Source organism: Pieris napi, chromosome 12 (genome assembly GCF_905475465.1).
Source record: "Pieris napi chromosome 12, ilPieNapi1.2, whole genome shotgun sequence".
Taxonomy (NCBI): Eukaryota; Metazoa; Arthropoda; class Insecta; order Lepidoptera; family Pieridae; genus Pieris; species Pieris napi.
Window position 1 is genome coordinate 1,056,734 of NC_062245.1, and position 20,622 is coordinate 1,077,355.

The window sequence follows — 20,622 nt, forward strand, 5'->3', positions numbered from 1 at the left end:
AAGAAACTATGTAATATTATGTTACATAAGAATTTATCTGTAACTACAATCCGAATCCTATTATTAATCGAATAAATACACTAATATTACACTTTATGTAATACAATGTAATAAAACGGTAACCAAAGCAACAATATCTGTATTATTTCAAAATGTTTCATGATCATTTGTCAATCTAATAGGCAAGTAGGTGATCAGCCTCCTGTGCCTGACACGCCGTCGACTTTTTCGTAGGGCTAAGGCAAGCCGGTCTCCTCACGATGTTTTCCTTCACCGTTTGAGCGAATGTTAAATGCGCACATACAAGTCCATTGATGCACAGCCGGGGATCGAACCTACGACCTCAGGGATGAGAGTCGCACGCTGGAGCAACTAGGCTTATTACAAGTAACATTTATACAAGAAAATTACATTTAATCAGATATTAAGCCAGACTCACATTGCGGCCCGTCTTGGAGTCTTCAAGACTCAACTTATTAAGCTCAGCCAACAGATCCTGTCCTCCAAGGTCCTCCTGAAGGTTTTCTATGTCATTGCTATCCAGCATTACCGCTATCAGTCCACAATGGCAGCAGACTTGCCTCAACCGCAGAAGGAGTACCAGGATCTCGTGGGATTTGACAGGAGCCGCACCTGTACGGCCAAATAAATTTCAAACTAAATTTCTCCTTATAAGATGTTAGTTTGTAATAAAAGTTTATTAAAAAATAACGTGTGTAAAATACTTATGTACACGAGTAAGAAGTTATATTTCTTTGGCGTAACAAGATAAAAATCTTTTCAAAAATTATATTCGTTTGTAGAAAAAAAGGCACTAACAATAGAAAAAACAAAAATGTTGACTATAGCTAACTTCAGGGTGTCGGTTTTTTGTGACGGTGTGCGTATGCGTAAATTTACTCTCATCATTTCCCTAACGCGCCAAAAGAAGTATAACTTCACAAAATATTAAGTGGTTAAGCGTCCGATATTCATGTATCCGGTGATGCGTTTAAACTTCTAGATTGGCGTAGAGTTTTCTGTGTTCGCAATTAATTAACTAGTTAACTGTCACAGATTTAAACATCGACGACGTAATAGTCCAGTCAAAATAGGCATTTGACTTAGCCAAAATTCGCATAGAGCTGAAAATTTGCAGAGACGTTAAATACATCATTATAAATGAAATGTCAAAAATCCCCTTCGATCCTACTTCTGCAAAAAAATTTATTTAAGGTCAAAAGTATAAAATTAAGGTTTTTTCCATTTTTCTCGAAAACAGTTAGTATGATCGTGAAAATAGATCAGACAAAAGTTGTAGATCATACAATTCTCTACAAAAATGGTTCAGTCATTTTTTCTCTTACGACTCACCATTCATGAGATATAGAGCGGTTTTAATCATTAGAAAATTCATATTCTACATAATATGCACACATTTCCGCACCACCTATGAGGTAATGTACTTGGCGCATTTTTAAGTAAAGATGTTGTTGTATTATTTTTATAATCAAAATCCTGCACAACTATTTTGCTATATCCTACCACACTATCTGTATATAGGCTCTTCTGCTATAACTGAACTTTTTGGAGTAATAATTTTAATGATCCCCATGATGTGAAGCGTATTATGACCGTCTAAGATATGTACATTTATATCAGCATTGTCTGCAACATACTGAATAAATGTGCCAGTTTTTGGTGGCAAAATATGCGGTAGACGATGCAGAACTGCTGCTGCCTCATACATTATAGTATCATTATATGATGCACACAATCCGAAAGACGAAAAAATCTGTATAAGACGTTTTAATCCAAATCGTCGATGAAAAAAAAACTGATAAACCCAATTGCAATCTTGATTTGAAAGACCTAGGCCGAACAGCAGTCATTATACAGTGGCTGATAGTTGTACATATTAATTTCAAATGATCTACTTAAAATCGTCGATTTTTTAAAATTACTTGCTCCAAAAAATAAGTCAAGGACTCCGGAATATCGCTGTTAATATTTTCAAACATTTGACTCGGCGGAGGATAATTATCATTATCAATCACTACAGATTGAATATCCTCTCGAATAATTGCTGCAGCAGCTTTCAATATTCTGAATCGTTCTTCGTTTGTATTTTGTTTTTTATTTTCATACCAAGCTTTATTAAGAATATCGTGCTGATTATCAATAAAACAGATAATTGTTAAGCTTCCTTTCTTCTCAGTTATAATAATTTTATCACCATACTTTAACTTTAATCTTCTTTTAATTGTTTTATTATCTATAGTTGGATTTTTGCCGATATCTTTCAATTCTTCTAATGAAAATTGGCAATCATCATTATTTTCAATGTACTGAAATATTTCCTCCATCGCCAAGTTTACTGAATCATCTTCGGGACGACCGACTTTATATCCCGTGGTAGGTCTCAGAAAGATATTATATCAGTTATTGTGGTACTTAGCTTCAGCAGCAACTAAGTCAAATTCATACCCAATGCGGGCAATAACAGCTTTTGCTACGTCATCAGAACGAGTCCGAGCTACCTTTAAAATGGAATCTTTAAATTCAAGTGTAGATACGTTATAAATTTTACGACGAACATTCTGCGCTTTCTTCTTTTCAGCTTCATCATTTGCTTCATCGCCGCAAAATAAACAACATTTTTTAAATTTGAAATCTGGCTCACTTACTCGTGCTCTAGTATGAGGTGGACTTATCGTGGATGTACTACCTTCTTCTGTCTCGCGCTGTCTTTTAGCTGCAACAATACTACTCTTTCGAGTAAACATTTTACGACACTGCACGTGGACTGTCACAGATTGCTTGTCTTTTAAGTATTCAAAAAAAATATCATTTCTTTCAACACTTGCATCAATCAAAGTCTTCATTCCACGATCAACAATAACGACTTCTGACATTTTGTTTAAATTATTTAACAGCACAAATTAAAATTGAAAATATCACCAATAAGCAGGTCTGCTAACTGCACAGGATTTTTCAAAACTAACAGTATATACTGAGTCATTTCATTTACTTCCTTCAAAAATAGGCAGGTATGCGGCCCTCCACACTCAAACAATGACGTAGCTAGCAGATGTTACTTAAGGTTACCGACGAAGGGAATTAGGGACTGACAGTATAGTCTTATATTTTAAAATCCTCATTTAATTTATACAAGTTTTATTGTGTAAGTAACACAAACGAATAGTTTCTTATTTTCATTTATATTGAACGTCCGGTGACGTATACAGACTGCATTTTAGTGCATATTATGTAAAATATGAATTTTTTAATGATTAAAACCGCGATATCTCATGAATGGTGAGTCGTAAGAGAAAAAGTGACTGAACCATTTTTGTAGAAAATTGTATGATCTACAACTTTTGTTTGATCTATTTTCACGATAATACTAACTGTTTTCGAGAAAAATGGAAAAACCCTTAATTTTATGCTTTTCACCTTGAATAAAAATTTTTGCAGAAGTAGGATCGAAGGGGATTTTTGACATTTCATTTATAATGATGTATTTAACGTCTCTGCCAATTTTCAGCTCTATGCGAATTTTGGCTAAGTTATGACTTATTTTTGTCTATTTTGATTGGACTAAAGATATAAAATAATCTTGTTAACAGTCAACTTGTCCGAATAGACTACTTAAAAATTAAAATGGAGATGGACAGGTCACATGTTGAGATGTGACTCACAAACTTAATAAACGGCGTACACGAGTAACTCTGTGGTATCCAAGAAATGGGATAAGAAGACAGGGGGTTCTAATAACACGAGGGCGAGAAGACATCAGAGTGACCTTAGGGCCATACTGGATCAGAGCTGCCAATGATAAAACCCATCGGAGAGAGCTGGGCAGAAGCAAAAAAAAAAAGCAGCAGCAAAAGGCAGACCAAATCGCGAGACATTTTATAAACGGATTTGCTAAAAAGTTTGAGATAGCTCAAACTTAACTTGAAATTCGAAAATAACGGCTTTTATTAATAATAAATAAATCGTTTATTTGCAAAGAAAGTCATATAAAATAGTCAAGCAAATGTCATATTAATAATCATAATGTCATAATAAGACCAGTTAAGTGATCTAAAACTGTTGTGAAAACTTATGGTCTAAATATTCTCCCTTTAAAGGCACCTTCCCCTTGAAAGCATTACACGGCAGTGATCTATAGCTTCTGGGAAGGTGATTAAATAGTTTGATAGTCATGGCGTAACAATTTTTAGTAAGTATAGTGTTTGAAATCCCAACATATACATGACGGCGCCTGTACCGCCGTACGCGCCTATAGCAAACAACACCTGCATCGAGCACGTCACAGCCGGTTCTTCAAGTCTCCCCACTCTCCCCACTACTGAGTCTATCGTTATAAATGGCGGAGCGAGCCTTACGCAGGCAGTCTCGGCTCTGGCGTGGCTTGGTGCACTAGTTGTATCTTGCGAGCTTATCCCTGACTCAAATTACTCTGTGTAAATTAGGAGTGATTAAAATAGAATTGTTATTTGAAAATTAAGTGGCATTTTATTTATTAAAATGTCATACCCAAATCCTACATCAGAAGTGGGATATAACCACACGACCCACATGGCGGTGACAGCAACTAAAAATGGCAGCGATTGTTGGAAGCTCAGAACCTGAATTTCATGACGTTATTGGAAACAATGAAAACCCCTCAACTTAACGAAGCGATGCATTTACTCGATTTTAATCCGCACATGAATTACCACACCGAGCATGTGCATGGAGGAGTGAAAAATTGCAGGGTGCTTCTCTTGTTATTGCCCTGAGCAAGGCTCTGAAAGGTCAAGCATCGGAGTGGCTTTCACAAGTGGCTTTTCCTGGAATGACGTGGACCAAATTTAAGGCGTTTTTTATCTGATGGTACGACTATCAGAATACCGCCGCCCCATTTCTATTAAATTTAAATAAACACCAAACCTAAAAATGGCGAATCTGGCATCGTACGCGGCCACAATGTTGACATCAATAATGGCAAGATGAAAAAATATGACTACCGAGGAAATAGCCGGGTCGAGTGTTCTGGCACATCTTTCACAATGTGAACGCGTGTTCAACTTTTGGCGTTTACAACTGAAATTGTGTCACGGGGCAATATGATAAAGGAGCTGCAGGCGATGTCGTTTTTGAAAGAGAAAACCTAACGCTGCTGAAGAACCTGACACGAAACAATTTAAGAGCTCCACGGCTGGCACTTCAACTGCCATTCAGTGCTTCAACTGTGGCAAGATGGGACACAAGTCTATGCAATGCTAGTTGAAACGCATTCCTAGTACATCAGGGGATGTGCGACATCCAGCAACCTCATCCATCCATACCATGCCCATGCTTCAACTGCAGAGATGTTGGACACTATGCGAAGAATTGTCCAAAGCTGAGCAACGCGGCTTCGAGCGCCGGCCACGCTGGTGCACCTGCTGTGAGGGTGGATCTGTGCGAAGTTGCAGCACCCCTAGGAAGGTTGAGTCACTCGGGTGAGCAGTTTTCATTCTGTTACGATTAGGGTTCAGAATAAAAGAAACGATTTCTTGGAAATTTAGAGGCAGGCGGTCACACAAGACCATGACTTTGACTGGTATAGGATAACCTAGAGTAAATAGTACTGTGCAGATTCTCGTGTTGACTCGACCAAGGTTAGGGTGTCTTAGATGGTGATTGCTATCTTATTAAAGCTCTAGACTCTAAACGGACGTTCAAGTACGCTCATGATCATTTGCGAGAAATGTCTGAAGGTCAAGTTGTGATAGATGATTGTGATGTAACGAAGTAGATGTTGAGGCTGTTGGGCCTAGTGGTAGTCAACACAATGCTTAATTGTGCTCGATGGAGGCACCGGTGTAATGCTTGATGGAGGCATTCTTGTGGGGATGCTCGATTGGTTAGATCGCCGTTCTGATTACAGCCACGTGAACTTGATTGAAGAGCTACGAGTATGTCCTGAAGGTTACAATTATTTAAGGATGCCTCCAGAGCTATATGAAGAATTACAATAAACTCTACCAGACTGACGCTCGTTTCGCGCCACTCGCAGTCACGTGCATACGTTCGAGTCAAGATTGATGGCTCGCTTCGAGTAGGTTCGAAGGAAATTACTTTCATTTAAGTCTATCGAGCCGGCTCGGTGCGAGCCTTCGAGCTGTGAGCTGTGAGCTGCTTTTGCGGTCCACACGTTGATTTTTACTCGACTTCGAGTAAAACTATCGAGTGGTACCGTGTATAAGTACTGACGTTTAGTGATTGATGATTTGTGTGATTAACATTTCTAATGATTCGTTTTATTTGGTCAGAATGACCGAGTCTGAGAATTGATGACCTGTGGATTTTCTTTTCGGGAGCACACGAGGACGTGTGAGGCGGCAGGGTGGCCGTGTCGGCGAGGTTACGTTTAAGCAATCATAGATGTCGTTATTAGCTGTTAAAAAGCGTCAAATGCTGTCTCTTTAAGAGATGGCGTTTGAGTCAGGTCTGCGTGCGGTTCAAGAGTGGGTGGAGAGGTGGTGGCCGACCACCGCAAACTGTCTCTTTTCTCTACTGGCATGGAAGACATTTTTAAGAAAATTGCAGATAGTTTAAATTCTCAACCTGTGGATTCGTCAATACCTATCAAGTTGGTGCCATTTGACCTGGATGTTACCGATTCAGACAAACCAATTGGTGCACTTTAAATGACATAATTATTGAGAAGAAAAATTTAGAAGGCGTTGATTTGATTATTGCTCTTATTCACTGTCTTAAAGGTCGCGCCGCGACATGCCTCACAATTATACAGCCTAATCAAATGACCTGGCAGAGTATTCGGGAAATATTAATTTCGAACTTTGCAAAACCAATGATAATGCAAGAAACTCCAGCTGAAGCAGGTATGCGTCTATGGCAGCTAATAGGAAAAAAAAAATTCCGAACACAAATTTGCCCGAAAATGTTGCAACTTGATTTGCAATATCTGTTTTATCTCAATGCAACAACAAAAATACGTCGCGAACTGAGTTCAGCTATTATAAACAGCAAACATCAACTGTTTCGGATTTTACGAAGCTTTACACTTAAAATAACACATGAAGGTTCTTCTATGACTGAAGTAGAACGGAAAAAGTTCCGTCCTTTTAGAGGCGCTTGTTATGTTTGTGGAAAACTTGGACATCGGGGCAGTGAATGCAGACAGCGCTGTGATAAAAATGGTTCTGTTTTAGTTAAATTGGAATTTAAAAAAAAAAAAAAACCAAAAAGCTACTGCTACATCTGCCAAGACTCCAACCATATTGCCAGTCCAGCATTGTTGAAGGGCTTAAGGCCGGTCCAATAATGTTGCAGGGCACATGTTAAAAAAAAAAAGGAGGTTGCTAGTCCAACATTGTTGAAGGGCTTAAGGCCGGTCCAATAATGTTGCAGGGCACATGTTAAAAAAAAAAAGGAGGTTGCTAGTCCAACATTGTTGAAGGGCTTAAGGCCGGTCCAATAATGTTGCAGGGTACATGTTAAAAAAAAAAGAGAAGTGTTTCCAGTCCAACATTATTGAAGGGCTAATGCCAGTCCAATAATGTTGCAGGGCACATGTTAAAAAAAAAGAGAAGGGTTTCCAGTCCAACATTATTGAAGGGCTAATGCCAGTCCAATAATGTTGCAGGGCACATGTTAAAAAAAAAGAGAAGGGTTTCCAGTCCAACATTATTGAAGGGCTAATGCCAGTCCAATAATGTTGCAGGGCACATGTTAAAAAAAAAATTCTGATTGTTTTATTTTTGCAGGGCTTTGAGCTAGACCAAAATTATGCAATGGCTATGGCTACAGGGAATGTAAATTCCGGACTAGCAGAAATTACGGATTGTTTTATTTTTGCAGGGCTTTGAGCCAGACCAAAATTATGCGCCTTAGTTTATGTAACTGATGTAACAGAGATATGGGGTGAGGCACGTGCGAGGACGCACGCATGTCAGTATGGCCGTGACGGCGCCTGTACCGCCGTACGCGCCTATAGCAAACAACACCTGCATCGAGCACGTCACAGCCGGTTCTTCAAGTCTCCCCACTCTCCCCACTACTGAGTCTATCGTTATAAATGGCGGAGCGAGCCTTACGCAGGCAGTCTCGGCTCTGGCGTGGCTTGGTGCACTAGTTGTATCTTGCGAGCTTATCCCTGACTCAAATTACTCAAATTACTCTGTGTAAATTAGGATTGATTAAAATAGAATTGTTATTTGAAAATTAAGTGGCATTTTATTTATTAAAATGTCCTACCCAAATCCTACATACAAATATTCTATCATACAAAAGAAACAACAAAATAACAAACATATAATGAGCAATACAAAAAAAAAATTATAAGAAGTTCCATACCTTGCAAAGCCACCATTTTCTTATGCATCTTATGGTAAGCCGAGTCCTTTTGGGAAGGAACATAACCTCCTCTAACATCCTCTTGCTTTTCTGCACGCTGGTGGAGGTATTGGGCAAAGAGCGTCTTTGAGAAGACCAACACCTGGAAATATAAAATATGTTAACGCTTTTACCCAATCTAGTACATATTAAAATTTGCAGTTTTAGAAAAAGTAAGAAAATACCGATCCATACCCATTCACTATCACTTACTTTTGCAGTTTCTAGTTTCAGTTGACAGAATCAACAAACGTTTGAATACTTTATCGTGAATTTGTGGGGCTGTTGGCTGTTACGGGGATGTCCCCCGAAATATGCGGAAAAATGCACCGACCGAAAACAAGCGACGGGGAATTCCCCGTTCCGATCTCAGGGATTCCAACAAAGGATTTTTTTTAAATTTTAGATATTTTGTTTAATTCAAAATATCGCATTTTGTTTTCAGTGGGGACTGGAGGCCCTTTGTACCCACGAGGCTCTGAGCTGCAGCCCAAAAAGCCCTTAAGTAGATCCACCCCTGGAATCGATTAAACGGATTATAAAAGTAACATTGACTAATTCTGAGTACCTTCTGATAGACGTTCATCTCGTCCTTAGTGAGAGTGACCTCAACGGAGTGTGCTTCTCGCTTTGGCAGACACTTGAGCTGCCCCTTCTCTTGGAGTTGCACCTTCGTGCGCCGGAGCATCACGCCGCGCATTATTGTGGTTAGGCGCTCTTGTCCGCCCATACTTTTGTTGTCGATCCACTTCTTCCACATCTGCGAAATGTTCAGATGTTTAGAGCAACTCCATTCAAACTAACATTTTTCATGAGAATTTATTAACTGACGTCATCCCAACTTCTTTCTCCGTCTCTTTTTATCACAGCGTAAACACTATTGCACAGAAAAAGACGATAATACTATTGTTAAAGGAGTGCAATAAGACTGATGTTATGAATAAAGAGAATTTAACACCCTCCAAATAGATAGAAAGTGTTACTTGAATAACTTTGTTAAAAAGACCAATCTATCTATACACTCCTTTTTCGAAGATCTCCACTTGCTATGATTCTGACCTACCTTTCTCGCGTCATTCTCTTTCCTGACATACAAAATGGATGCGTCGTTTTATCGTGATGAGACAGAGAAGAGACTGGCAGGGTGTTCTATACTCACATGCAATTCATCAAAGGGCGAACAACGCAGGAACTTGATAAGTGCGAATAGATCCAAGTCCTTGTTATGCAAAGGTGTTCCTGTCAACGCCCAACGACGTTTGCCCTTCAGCGCGGACACCGCAACTGATGTTAGCGACTTGTAATTGCGGACTGCGTGTGCTTCGTCCAAGATCAGCCGGCGCCATAGTATGCGCGTGAGTACGCCATTCTAACAAGTTTTAATAATATACGAATAAGAATTACAAAGATTAAAAAGATATACGGATGAAAAAAAACAATTCAAAAAGTATTTTGACAGTGTGAATGTTATAAAAAGTAATCCGTAGCTACATTAAAAAGCGATTTGATTAAATTAAACTTTAAAATCCATAATTAAAAATGTTGATTGTAAGTCACGTGACTTAAAATGGACACAGATTAGTTGACGATGATCGTACCATGCCAGTAAATAATGTCTGCCTAATCCAAAGTTGGAATAAATATTGTTTTTCAAATTTTATAAATCAATCAGTTGTTATGGTGTTTTTTGTTATTTTATATTTTATTTCTAGACGAGATGTTTTCAAATTCATATTAAATGTTTATTTTACTAAGACGATACCTTACACTTAACTATTTTCAATACGTTTTGAAAAATGTTAAAGTTAGTTTAATATGTATGGATTAGGTTTGTTTTCAAAAACCATAACCTATTTTTGACTTAAGAACACCCCAAGAGTATTTTTTTTACAGATTTTGTTGATGAAATAGATGTTTTCTATGGATAATTTTATCTGGTACCAAAAACGACCTATTATATTGAGTAAAAACTAATTAAAACAAATAATAATAAATATTATGTCTTTATCTCTCTTATGGCACTTTTCAATAAAATAAAAGAAACGATTTTTTTTTAATTATTCAAGGATTTGAATACATTTTAAAACAAAAGTCTCTTAGCCGGGACTATCTATCTATATATATCACCCAACGGATTTTAGTTTACCAATAGATGGACAGATTCCAGAGAATTAAGGCTTGTGGTAATAATTTCTTATGGTTTTATGTAAATTGATTAAAATATTACGATTAATTTTTAGCGGTGGTAGAAAATCTTAAAACACGAAATTCACTCAGTGTGAAATTCACCTAAGGGTGGATGTTAGTTAGATATAAAACGTATTTTATATGATATTTGAATATATGTTTAATTAATATGCTTACCTTCTCACTTTCCCGTTGCAATATATTATATGTGGTCAAAACGAGATCGTATTGGGCAAGTCTTGGGGCCTGTGTCGCTCGTTTAGCACCGTGATGCATACAGACCGACAAAGCATTACTGGTGCAGTGCTTTTGGACTTCGCCAGCCCACTGCTGCATCAATGATGCAGGGCATACGACCAATGTGCCACCGTGGACCACTGAAAAGAATATTATATCCTGATATATATATATATATATATATATATTGCGGTGCAGAGAAGTAATATTGTTGTATGTTGCTTTCTGGTGAAGAATTACGAAATTCGAAATCTAGGATTGTTTATTTCCTCGGGAATCGAACTCCAGTCTATTCAACTAATTTATTTTTATGTAACAGAGGGCAAACTGGCAGGAGGCTCATCTGATGTTAAGTGATAGCCCATAGACACAGTGTGACTCTTAGCGATTTAAAAGAGTGGCGGAGAGTTTCTTGCCAGTTCTTCTTGCCTGCTCTACGCCCTTGCGAACTGGTAGTAAATGTAAATTTAAAATCAATTTAACATCTTTTCTGTTGACGTTCATAAGTGTACTTGTTCACCTATATGAATAAAGTTAGTTTGAGTGCCAGAGGGCTCGCAAGTGCGTTACCGGCCTTTAGGAATTGGTACGCTCTTATCTTGTAGGACCCTAAGTGGAATTGATTCAGAAATACTTCAGTGTTGGTACCACATAGTGGTGATACGCGGCAAAAACTGCCTTAAGAAACGCTCAGTTGTGGAACGACGGACGTCGAAGGTGATAAGGGTGGAATTTCGTATTCTGCCTCGACGTCCGGTGATGAAAATATAACTGTGTTAGGAAAACGGAAGACTTACACCTGGAGCGCCCTTCTTCATCATCATCGTTGTCTATGTTCGTCTCCTTGTCGGTGGCCATTAGGGATATCATCGAGATAGTTTTACCCAAACCCATGTCATCGGCTGAATGGGAACAGAAATCAATTATACGTGTGCTATGACATGAGAGAATATATATATAACGTCGCTGTAGAATGATAACCTCGTATGACCAGAGAATCAAACATTACAGGAAACGATTTTTTTTTTTAAATTTCGTCAATGTTCGTTGAAATATTATTGTGTTTTTTTGTCCATAGTTTTGGATGGTTAGAAGACTTATTTATTAATAACGTAAATAAGTCTTGACTTCATGATTATATAGTTAAATGACAATGGTTTTTGGACATACGAGGTTATATTTCTACAGTGACGATAATGTCCTGAAAAATCTCGAGTGATGCGTAAGAATGAGGGTTAGATAAATTACTAAAAGATGTCATGTGGAACATGGTTCAATGATTGCAGCTCCTTACAAACATTTTGTAAAATAAAAAAACTTGGCGATTAAAAAGAGTGGCGGAGAGTTAATTTCTACGCCCTTGATTTGTGAACTGGCAGTAGGTATATGTAAAATTAGAAGTATTTAATATGTATTTCTTTATAAAACTTCATAAAACTTAGGTACTTCTTCGTCACTCGCACCAGTCATAGAGGTTACTTATAGTTAATCCTATTGTACGAATAATAGTTATCTTTTGTTTTAAAACTAAACTAACTTTATTTGTTAATAGCTAGCTATATATTTATTTACTAATAAGCTTGTTAACGAAGTATTTAAATGTGTCTGTGTGGAAAGGGAACCTTTAAGATTTTTCACGTTACATTTTTTCATATACGTTATATACGTAAATATAAGTTTCAAGATACTGTCGAACTTTAATAACGTAATAGTGTCATCATCATGTTAAACGCAATTTAGCACTGCAGTGACATGAAATCCCAGGAAATTCTTTCACTGTTTAGTGCTCGTGTCATTTGATGTAATATGAACTCTCACGATAGGATATAAAGCGAGAATGATAATAACTTAATTAATAATAATTAGTTCAATAACTCCAAATTTTACGTATTAAAACATTTTTTCAGTGTAGATTTATCTAATTTTTACCAAAAAGCCCTTGAAAATGTATAGTTATTTACATCGTTTTATCTTTTAGATACACACACTACTGCAAATATTCACAGCTCAGACTAAGAATTATATAAATGCCAGGCTTGTATATAGATTTCTAAAATAGATTTCTATAAAGTTCCACAGATTCGAAAATAAACGCTAATTCAATGAATACACCACACAATAAGTGTAATAATAAATAAATATGCTGAACAAAGTATTTATCGAAAATACATTGATGCAATGGTGAAGAGAATGGTGTCCAACTCACCTAATATCCCCCCACAAGGCCGCTGCTTCTCTCTCCACAAGAGCCAGGCCAGAGCATGCAGCTGATGCGGCATCAGCTCAGTTGCCACCAAGCGGGGTTGTGGGGCATGTTTGTCTTCCGAAGGGCAAGAGGCCAGCGACTCGTATAAGTCTCGAAGACTCTCCAAAATCGAGGTACGTTCGGCCATGTGAGTTGACATAGCTAAAATTTATTTATTTATATCATAATCATACAGCTAACATAAATTATATATAATTATATAGCCAAAGATGGAATACATAAAATTCTCATTCACAATGTCCTGATAAAGTAAGTTTTTGTATCCACTTACCCTGCTTTCCAAACATCCTCGGCTGTACTGCATTACCAGCATTCTGCAAGTCATCCCATGTCAGAACTTTCTCTTCTTTCGGCTCTTGCTTCGTACCACTTACCGATGGCTCTTCTGCAACAATGATGAGGGGTAGGTGCTTACATTTTGTAAAAAACGCTGGCCATTAAAGAGTGACGGAGCCTTTATTGCCAGTTCTTCTAGTGCGTTTTACGATGCGATTGGAGAACTGGTATTATTATTTTTTTTAATCGATAACTCTTATAATAGTTTGAACACCATAACGAAGCAAGGGGTATCTGCCCCTAATTCGTTGATCTTTTGTAAGTAGTTTATCGGTCAGTTTTTAACTTGAAATAATGATTGTGTCGTTAGAAATCGAACTCAGAAAAACCTTCGCGCCATCTGTTAACCACTAAACCACGTAGGCTGTCATATACAAAACAAACACAAAATAGACTACAACGCAAAATTACGCTTATTACGATTACCTTCGACAACCATTCTAGCAACTTTTTCCCCCTGGCGACGAACTTCGTCCTCCAGTATAGAGAGCCGTTCAATTAGTTTGCTTCCGCCATCCGGCAATGTCTCCAAGTCCATAGTCTCTAGAAGGTACTGAAATTTAAAAAAAAAATATAATAAAAATATACTAAGATGTTAGTAAAGATGTTATTTTGTTTTAAGTCTGAACACATTTCTGTGTATTCCCCTTTTTCCTTGTTTCTGTTATTGGTAACCAGAAACATAATTGTTTCTGTCTAAAAGACTGTTTATTCTAAATAATCAATGTTTTATTCCTTAAAAATTATTTATTAATCCATTTCTAAATTACCCTAATGTTTTTTCCTACATATATAATAACAAATGCTCAACATAGTTTAGAAAAAAATAAGTGCCAGAGCCTTTATAAAAAGTACTGGATTAAAAATTTCCAGTCTTTCAGTTCACCTTAACATTTTGCAAATCTTCCCGGAGCCCGTTGAGTTTGCTCGTCTCGTTCTCTTTGACATGGCGCTTCACATACACAACTTGATTGGGATAACTCGATGGCATAATATATTGCTTCATATCTTGCTGTACATGAGTCCCCTCTTTGGGCGCTTTAGGCGATTTCTTGGGTTGAACCTGTAACATTAATTTGATACATATATTTATACATATATGTGTGCTCTAGGCGAATGTGAATTGCCAAAATTCATCAGAACTAGTTTTTTTTACAAAACCTTGCAAACAATATATACTGAAAAAGCTTAACATATAGTTGAAATCTAAGAAAAGCTATAATTTGCCTTTTATCGTAGAAATACCATTTAACATAAAAAATTATAACATTTAATTACATAATATAGTGGTTTAGAATAACTATTCATTTCGTTACGAGTTAATAAAAGTTGTGAAATGTTATCGGCATTTTGACAGTGAGGTTTGTTTAATATTACTTTACATTGAGCATTTTTACTAAAACACTAATTAATTTAACCTTGTATACAAGTTATCCAAAAAAAAGTGCAAATACATACTAACCGTTTTCAGCATTTTGACGACGTCTCTGTTGTATATTTAGATGATTTTTAATTTAACTATTAACACGTCATAAAACCGGTTAACTTATTATTAATTAATACTAATACACTTTAAAGAAATAAAAATACAAATAAATTAAATGCAAAGGACCAGCTCGCTTCCGTTGTAAAATAGACACCGCGCCATTACTACGACACAAAGTTTTAAAGTACCCTCGTTTTATATGTTTGAATTAAATATCAGAAATAAATTTATTTGACGTAGTATGTAATCAATCATGATACAGAAAAATAAAATGATATTGATGTTTGTGTGCAAAGCAAATAAATAAAAAAAATCTAATAAATCTAGAAAAAAAACTTTTAAGAGAAGATATATTTAATCATTATCATTATTCTAACAAGATATTCCTACTTTAAAAAAATATGTTATAGATAAATTATTTATTTATATTATGAGAAATTGAAAATTCACCCAAAAACTATTCTTAAACTACCATAAAAATATTCTTATAGCTAATATGTTTGATCGGTGATGAGTTATAAGATTTTATAAACGGTGTACTTACATCATCATCGTCATCACTGCTCAAAGCTATCACCTCAGGCTTTGTATCTATAATTGTCACTTCATCATCTATTACATTTTCTCTGAAATTTCCTTTTAATTTCCCTTGGATCCTGCTCTTTAAATCATCAGGATCCTCTAAATGTGTCAAATCCACTACTTCATTACTTTTTGGTGATTTGTCATGCATAGGACTCGAGAATGGTGAACAAGAAATCCTTGAGTCATTCCTTGGTTTGGACATTTGGCTGACATTAATACTGGAATCTGGTAATTCGTTACTTGCAGATGAATGGGAGTGTGTTGACTAAAAAAAACATTTTATAGTACATATTTTAATATAAAATCTATTAGATGGTGGAACATAATCTTATCTTCTTCTATCTATATATATAAAAAGAAAATGGTGTTCGTTTGAGGCTCTTTCACGCTTAAACCACTGATCGTATCGACATGAAACTACCACAATTTTTCCTAGATGGTTTATGGCTATTTATTTCCAACGTTCCTTCATTTTTTTATTTCTGTTTTACTTTTATGAAAATGTATCCATACGGACTTCATTGCGGAAACATTCGGGGAGGCTTCCTAGAACCTCTAAACGTCAACATCTGTTAAAAACTCGATTTTCGAAATATTTCAATTTTCTTAGCGGGAAGTTAAAAAGAAGAATAATAAAAATATGAAAAAAAATAAAATAATGAAACATAAAATTTATTTTAATTCGTCCAGCAAAACGCGCGAAACGGCTAGTCTCTATATATAAAATTTTCGTGTCGCAATGTTTGTTCCCATACTACTCCGAAACGGCTAGACCGATTCTTATGATTTTTTTAATGCATATTTTTGATTGAGGATCGGGTACTTTTTGTTATTATTTTATTATTATTATTTGTTATTATTTTTTTATGATACGGCATACAAAAATACAGACAACCCTTAATTTTCAACCCCTATTTTTTATTGAAGTAGATAGTTATTTTTATTGATATAAAAAAATGTTGTTCTAGAAATAATATACATGGCAAAACAATGTTTGCCAGGTGAGCTAGTTTGATTATAAAATTTTGTTCACTGTCAATAATTGATGAGTCAAGTTCAACCCAAGAAATATATGTATTTTACAGGTGTGTTTGTGTGTATTGTGATTTACAGGCAATTAAAGCTAATAATTTATGTGTCAGCTTAAATACAAATAAATATGAATGTTGGTCGGCTCGCGTTAGCTTTGGTTGACGCACGTGTTAGTGAGATTTCCGTGTTTTTCTCGGAGTTTCTGTGATTTTCCTAAGCTGAAATAGTTGTTATTGTGCTATTTAGATAAAACTAACCCTATTGGTGCTGGTAAAGTATAAAATTTAAATTAATATAGTTGCTGCAGTTTTAGTAATATGGATCTAGATCCTGACCCCGAGCCTCCTGACCCGGGAACCTCTTCTACGTCTCGCAAACGACAAGGAGAGGAGAGAAATGAACCATCCTTTAAAAAAACTATTACGGATCCCGCTCAGGCGAACCCGTCTATACAACACCTTTATGTCCACCCCTCCTTCTCCGATGGACCTAGGTCTTACTCTAATGAAGATAAAGGTCCGTTCATTGTCCAAGTCTCCCGTGAAGTAGAAGACCCATCTTCCGGAGCCTCTTTACGTGCTATAACATTCGGCCAGTTTATGCATAAGCACAAAATTAATTCTATCATACACGATGGTGTAAAAAATATAGGCCGTAATAAAATCACCGTTGAGTTCTCTTCTGCTGAAGCTGCCAACAACTTTCTGGTCAACCCGGTTCTTAGTATGTGCAAGTTTAAAGCTATTATCCCCACTTACAACATTACCAGAATGGGGTTGGTCAGAGGTGTACCGGTGGACTGGTCAATGGACGAACTCGTGATTTCATTAGAGCTTCCTCCTGGATGTGGTGAAGTATTAAAATCAAGGCGACTGAACCGAAAAACAGTCACTGAGGGTGTCACCACCTGGGTGCCTACCCAATCTGTCGTCCTTACCTTCAGGGGGCAAATGCTCCCTGCCAAGGTTTACTCCTACCACACTTCCCTCCCTGTCGAAACCTACCAACTCCCAACCATACAGTGCCTGAACTGCTGCCGTTTTGGACATATCAAATCGATTTGCCGATCTAAGCCAAGATGTTACAGGTGTGCTCAGCCCCATACAGGTGATACGTGTGAAGTCACTTTAGAAAAATCCACATGTTTACATTGCTCAGGCAAACATTTTGCTTCTGACAAGGGCTGTCCAGAATTTACTCGACAGCAATCCATAAAAATGGTGATGTCCCAGGACAACATCTCATACGTTGAAGCAGCAATTAAGTTTCCTCCTGTCCGACGTTCATATGCTGAGATGACAAAAGAAATGTTTACCCCTCCTGCCTATTCTCTAAAATCTACTCAAAAAGCCCAAACTCCTACCAATGCCTCCTATCGCCAAACAATTTATCGCTCCCCTCGTCCCCAAGCTCCTCTAGCAAAGGGGTACGATAGAACAGCTCATCAGACTATTATTGGTGAGTGCTCCTCATCCCTCCCAAATGGTTGTGCTCTCAACAATAATGTTGACACCCTTCCCTCTCAGGGAAAAATGTTAGAATTTATTTCTGAATTTCTTCTAAGTATTGTCGCTCCATGTAGCGAAATCCCCCTACCGCCCAACGTTGCCAAAAACCTATCCCAACTTTTTAAATTACTACAAAACGGACCCAATAACCCTAATTCAATGGAATAGTAAAAGCTTACGTTCAAAAAAACATGAATTAATTTCCCTCATAAACCTCCATAAACCCACGATTGTTGCCATCTCGGAGACATGGCTGAGACCTGGTTCCCGATTTCGGGTGCCTGGCTTTTCCTGTCTGCGGGATGACAGGAATGATGGGTATGCGGGCAGTGCTGTCTTTGTACGGCATTCCCTCCCATTCTCCCAAATTCCTCTCCCTACCCACAGCGATCAGATTAATGCTGTTGCTGTTCGTACCTTAGACATTTCTTTTGTATCTTTGTATATTCCTCACCCTTCTCCTTCTCTTCTTCCTGAGATACAATCAATTTTATCATCCCTTCCCAGCCCTATCATAGCCATGGGTGACTTTAACACCCATCACACTATGTGGGGGTGCCATGCTAGTGATAGGTTTGCTCCACTGCTGATTGACTTACTCGACGATGTCAATCTCTGCATCCTCAATGATGGCTCTCCAACTCGCAGGGTATACCCTAATCAGAATCCCAAATCTGCAGTGGATCTCACCCTCTGTTCCCCTAACCTAGCCTCGCAACTAACTTGGAACGCCCTTGAGTTCACCTATGGCAGTGATCATTTTCCTGTAATTATTTCATTAAATAACAAATCCTTACCCCCCTCTTACCACAACCCCCTTTTAAAATATAAACTCAAAAAAGCAAACTGGAAAGATTATGCCCAATCCGTTGATTGCATGGTAGACACTCTGCCTGATTTGGAATGCGAAGAAAATGTCTTGTCGTGCTATGATCTTTTTTTAAATTCTCTCATATCTTCGGCCGATTCCCAGATCCCCAAAAAGCACTCTCCTAAAAATCAGCTGCTTTCCTCTCCCTGGTGGGATGATGAATGCAGCGATTTGTTTGGTAAGAGAATGGCTGCAGAGAAATCCTACTCAGCCAGTATGTCACAGGAGAACTTTATTAATTACCAGAAGCTTGATGCTAAAATTAAAAGGTTGGTATCCAGGAAGAAAAGATGTAGTTGGATACAATTTTGCGAATCCCTTAGCCCTCGTTCTCCATCCTCTATTGTGTGGTCTAATGTGAGGAGATTCCGTCGTTCCCTGAACCATGTTAATCCTTCTTCAAATAACCCTTCTGACTGGCTTAACAACTTTGCGGATAAACTGGCTCCACCTTTCGCTCCCTATGTGGACTCATTTCTAAGTTCTACGCCAGCTCCGGCTAACAATGAAATGGATGCTCCCTTTTCTTTCTCTGAGCTTCAAATCGCTCTTAATGGTCTCAAAGATTCAACTCCAGGGGAAGATGGCGTTCCATATTCCTTCCTGACTAGACTAAATGACAAAGCTAAACTTTACTATCTAAAAATAATCAACAAAATTTTTGAAACTGGTATTATACCGACATCTTGGACATCTCAAATAGTCATTCCCATTCTCAAACCTGGAAAAAACCCTTCAGATTCAAATTCTTATCGTCCCATAGCTTTGTCATCTACTTTAGCTAAAGTAACGGAACACCTTCTTAAAAACCGACTGGAATGGTTAATGGAAAGTAGAAATATTCTCCCCTCATCCCAATTTGGGTTCCGGAAGGGTATGAGTACCACAGACAGCCTCAGTATACTGACAACAGACATTCGCCTAGCCTTTACAAAAGGAGAGTACCTTGTGGGTGTGTTTCTTGATATTGCTTCTGCATATGACAGTGTCCTACTTCCAACGCTCAGGCAGAAACTGCTTAAGCTGAGTGTTTCTTCGAGGATGGTACATCTCATATGTAATCTGCTATTTACCAGATCTATTTTGATAAAGCATCAGAATACCTCTCTTCCCCCCAGACTAGTCTGGAAAGGTCTCCCTCAAGGCTCAGTTCTCAGCCCTTTGCTCTATAGCATTTATACCCATGACCTCGAACTGTCTGTTACCAGTTTTTGCAATATTTTACAATATGCTGATGATATTGTCCTCTATCACAGCTCAAGCAGTATAGGGGAAGTATCCTGTCGTATCAATTCTGCTTTGTATTATCTAGGCCAGTGGTTGTCTGACCACGGCTTGTCCCTGTCAGTGGGCAAATCTCAGGCAGTGGTGTTTACAAGGAAGAGATACATTCCCACTCTACTCATTTCATTTGAAAATCAAGCAATCAACCTGACAGATAAAGCAAAATTTTTAGGTATTTATTTAGACAACCGGCTGAACGGAATTGCCCATTCTGAACACATTATCAAAAAATGCGAAAAAGGTATTAACGTACTAAGAGCAGTAGCGGGAGTTTGGTGGGGCGCTCACCCCTATTCTTTAAAGTTATTGTATAATGCCTTAGTACGTAGTCATATGGATTACTGTATGTTTGTTCTGGATCCCTTTAACAAATCAGCTGCTGAGAAACTAAACAAAATTCAATATAGGTGCCTTAGAATCATTCTAGGTGCAATGAAATCCTCCCCCACTAATGCTT

The 20,622-nt window shown here is 37.5% G+C and overlaps 1 protein-coding gene across 3 annotated transcripts in view; it reads right to left on the minus strand.

Moving 5' to 3' along the window:
* The window catches only part of LOC125054343 (transcription termination factor 2), a 37,382-nt gene that overhangs the window by 13,333 nt on the left and 3,427 nt on the right, over positions 1-20,622 (minus strand). For all 3 annotated transcript variants that reach the window (XM_047656163.1, XM_047656162.1, XM_047656161.1), the window contains exons 5-15: positions 15,430-15,735; positions 14,286-14,462; positions 13,826-13,952; positions 13,335-13,448; positions 13,004-13,204; positions 11,595-11,699; positions 10,738-10,937; positions 9,533-9,742; positions 8,942-9,133; positions 8,335-8,476; positions 440-633 (exon numbers count right to left, since the gene is read on the minus strand). In XM_047656163.1, coding sequence (XP_047512119.1) covers positions 440-633; positions 8,335-8,476; positions 8,942-9,133; positions 9,533-9,742; positions 10,738-10,937; positions 11,595-11,699; positions 13,004-13,204; positions 13,335-13,448; positions 13,826-13,952; positions 14,286-14,462; positions 15,430-15,735 — 1,968 coding nt within the window. The remainder of the gene's footprint in view (positions 1-439; positions 634-8,334; positions 8,477-8,941; positions 9,134-9,532; positions 9,743-10,737; positions 10,938-11,594; positions 11,700-13,003; positions 13,205-13,334; positions 13,449-13,825; positions 13,953-14,285; positions 14,463-15,429; positions 15,736-20,622) is intronic.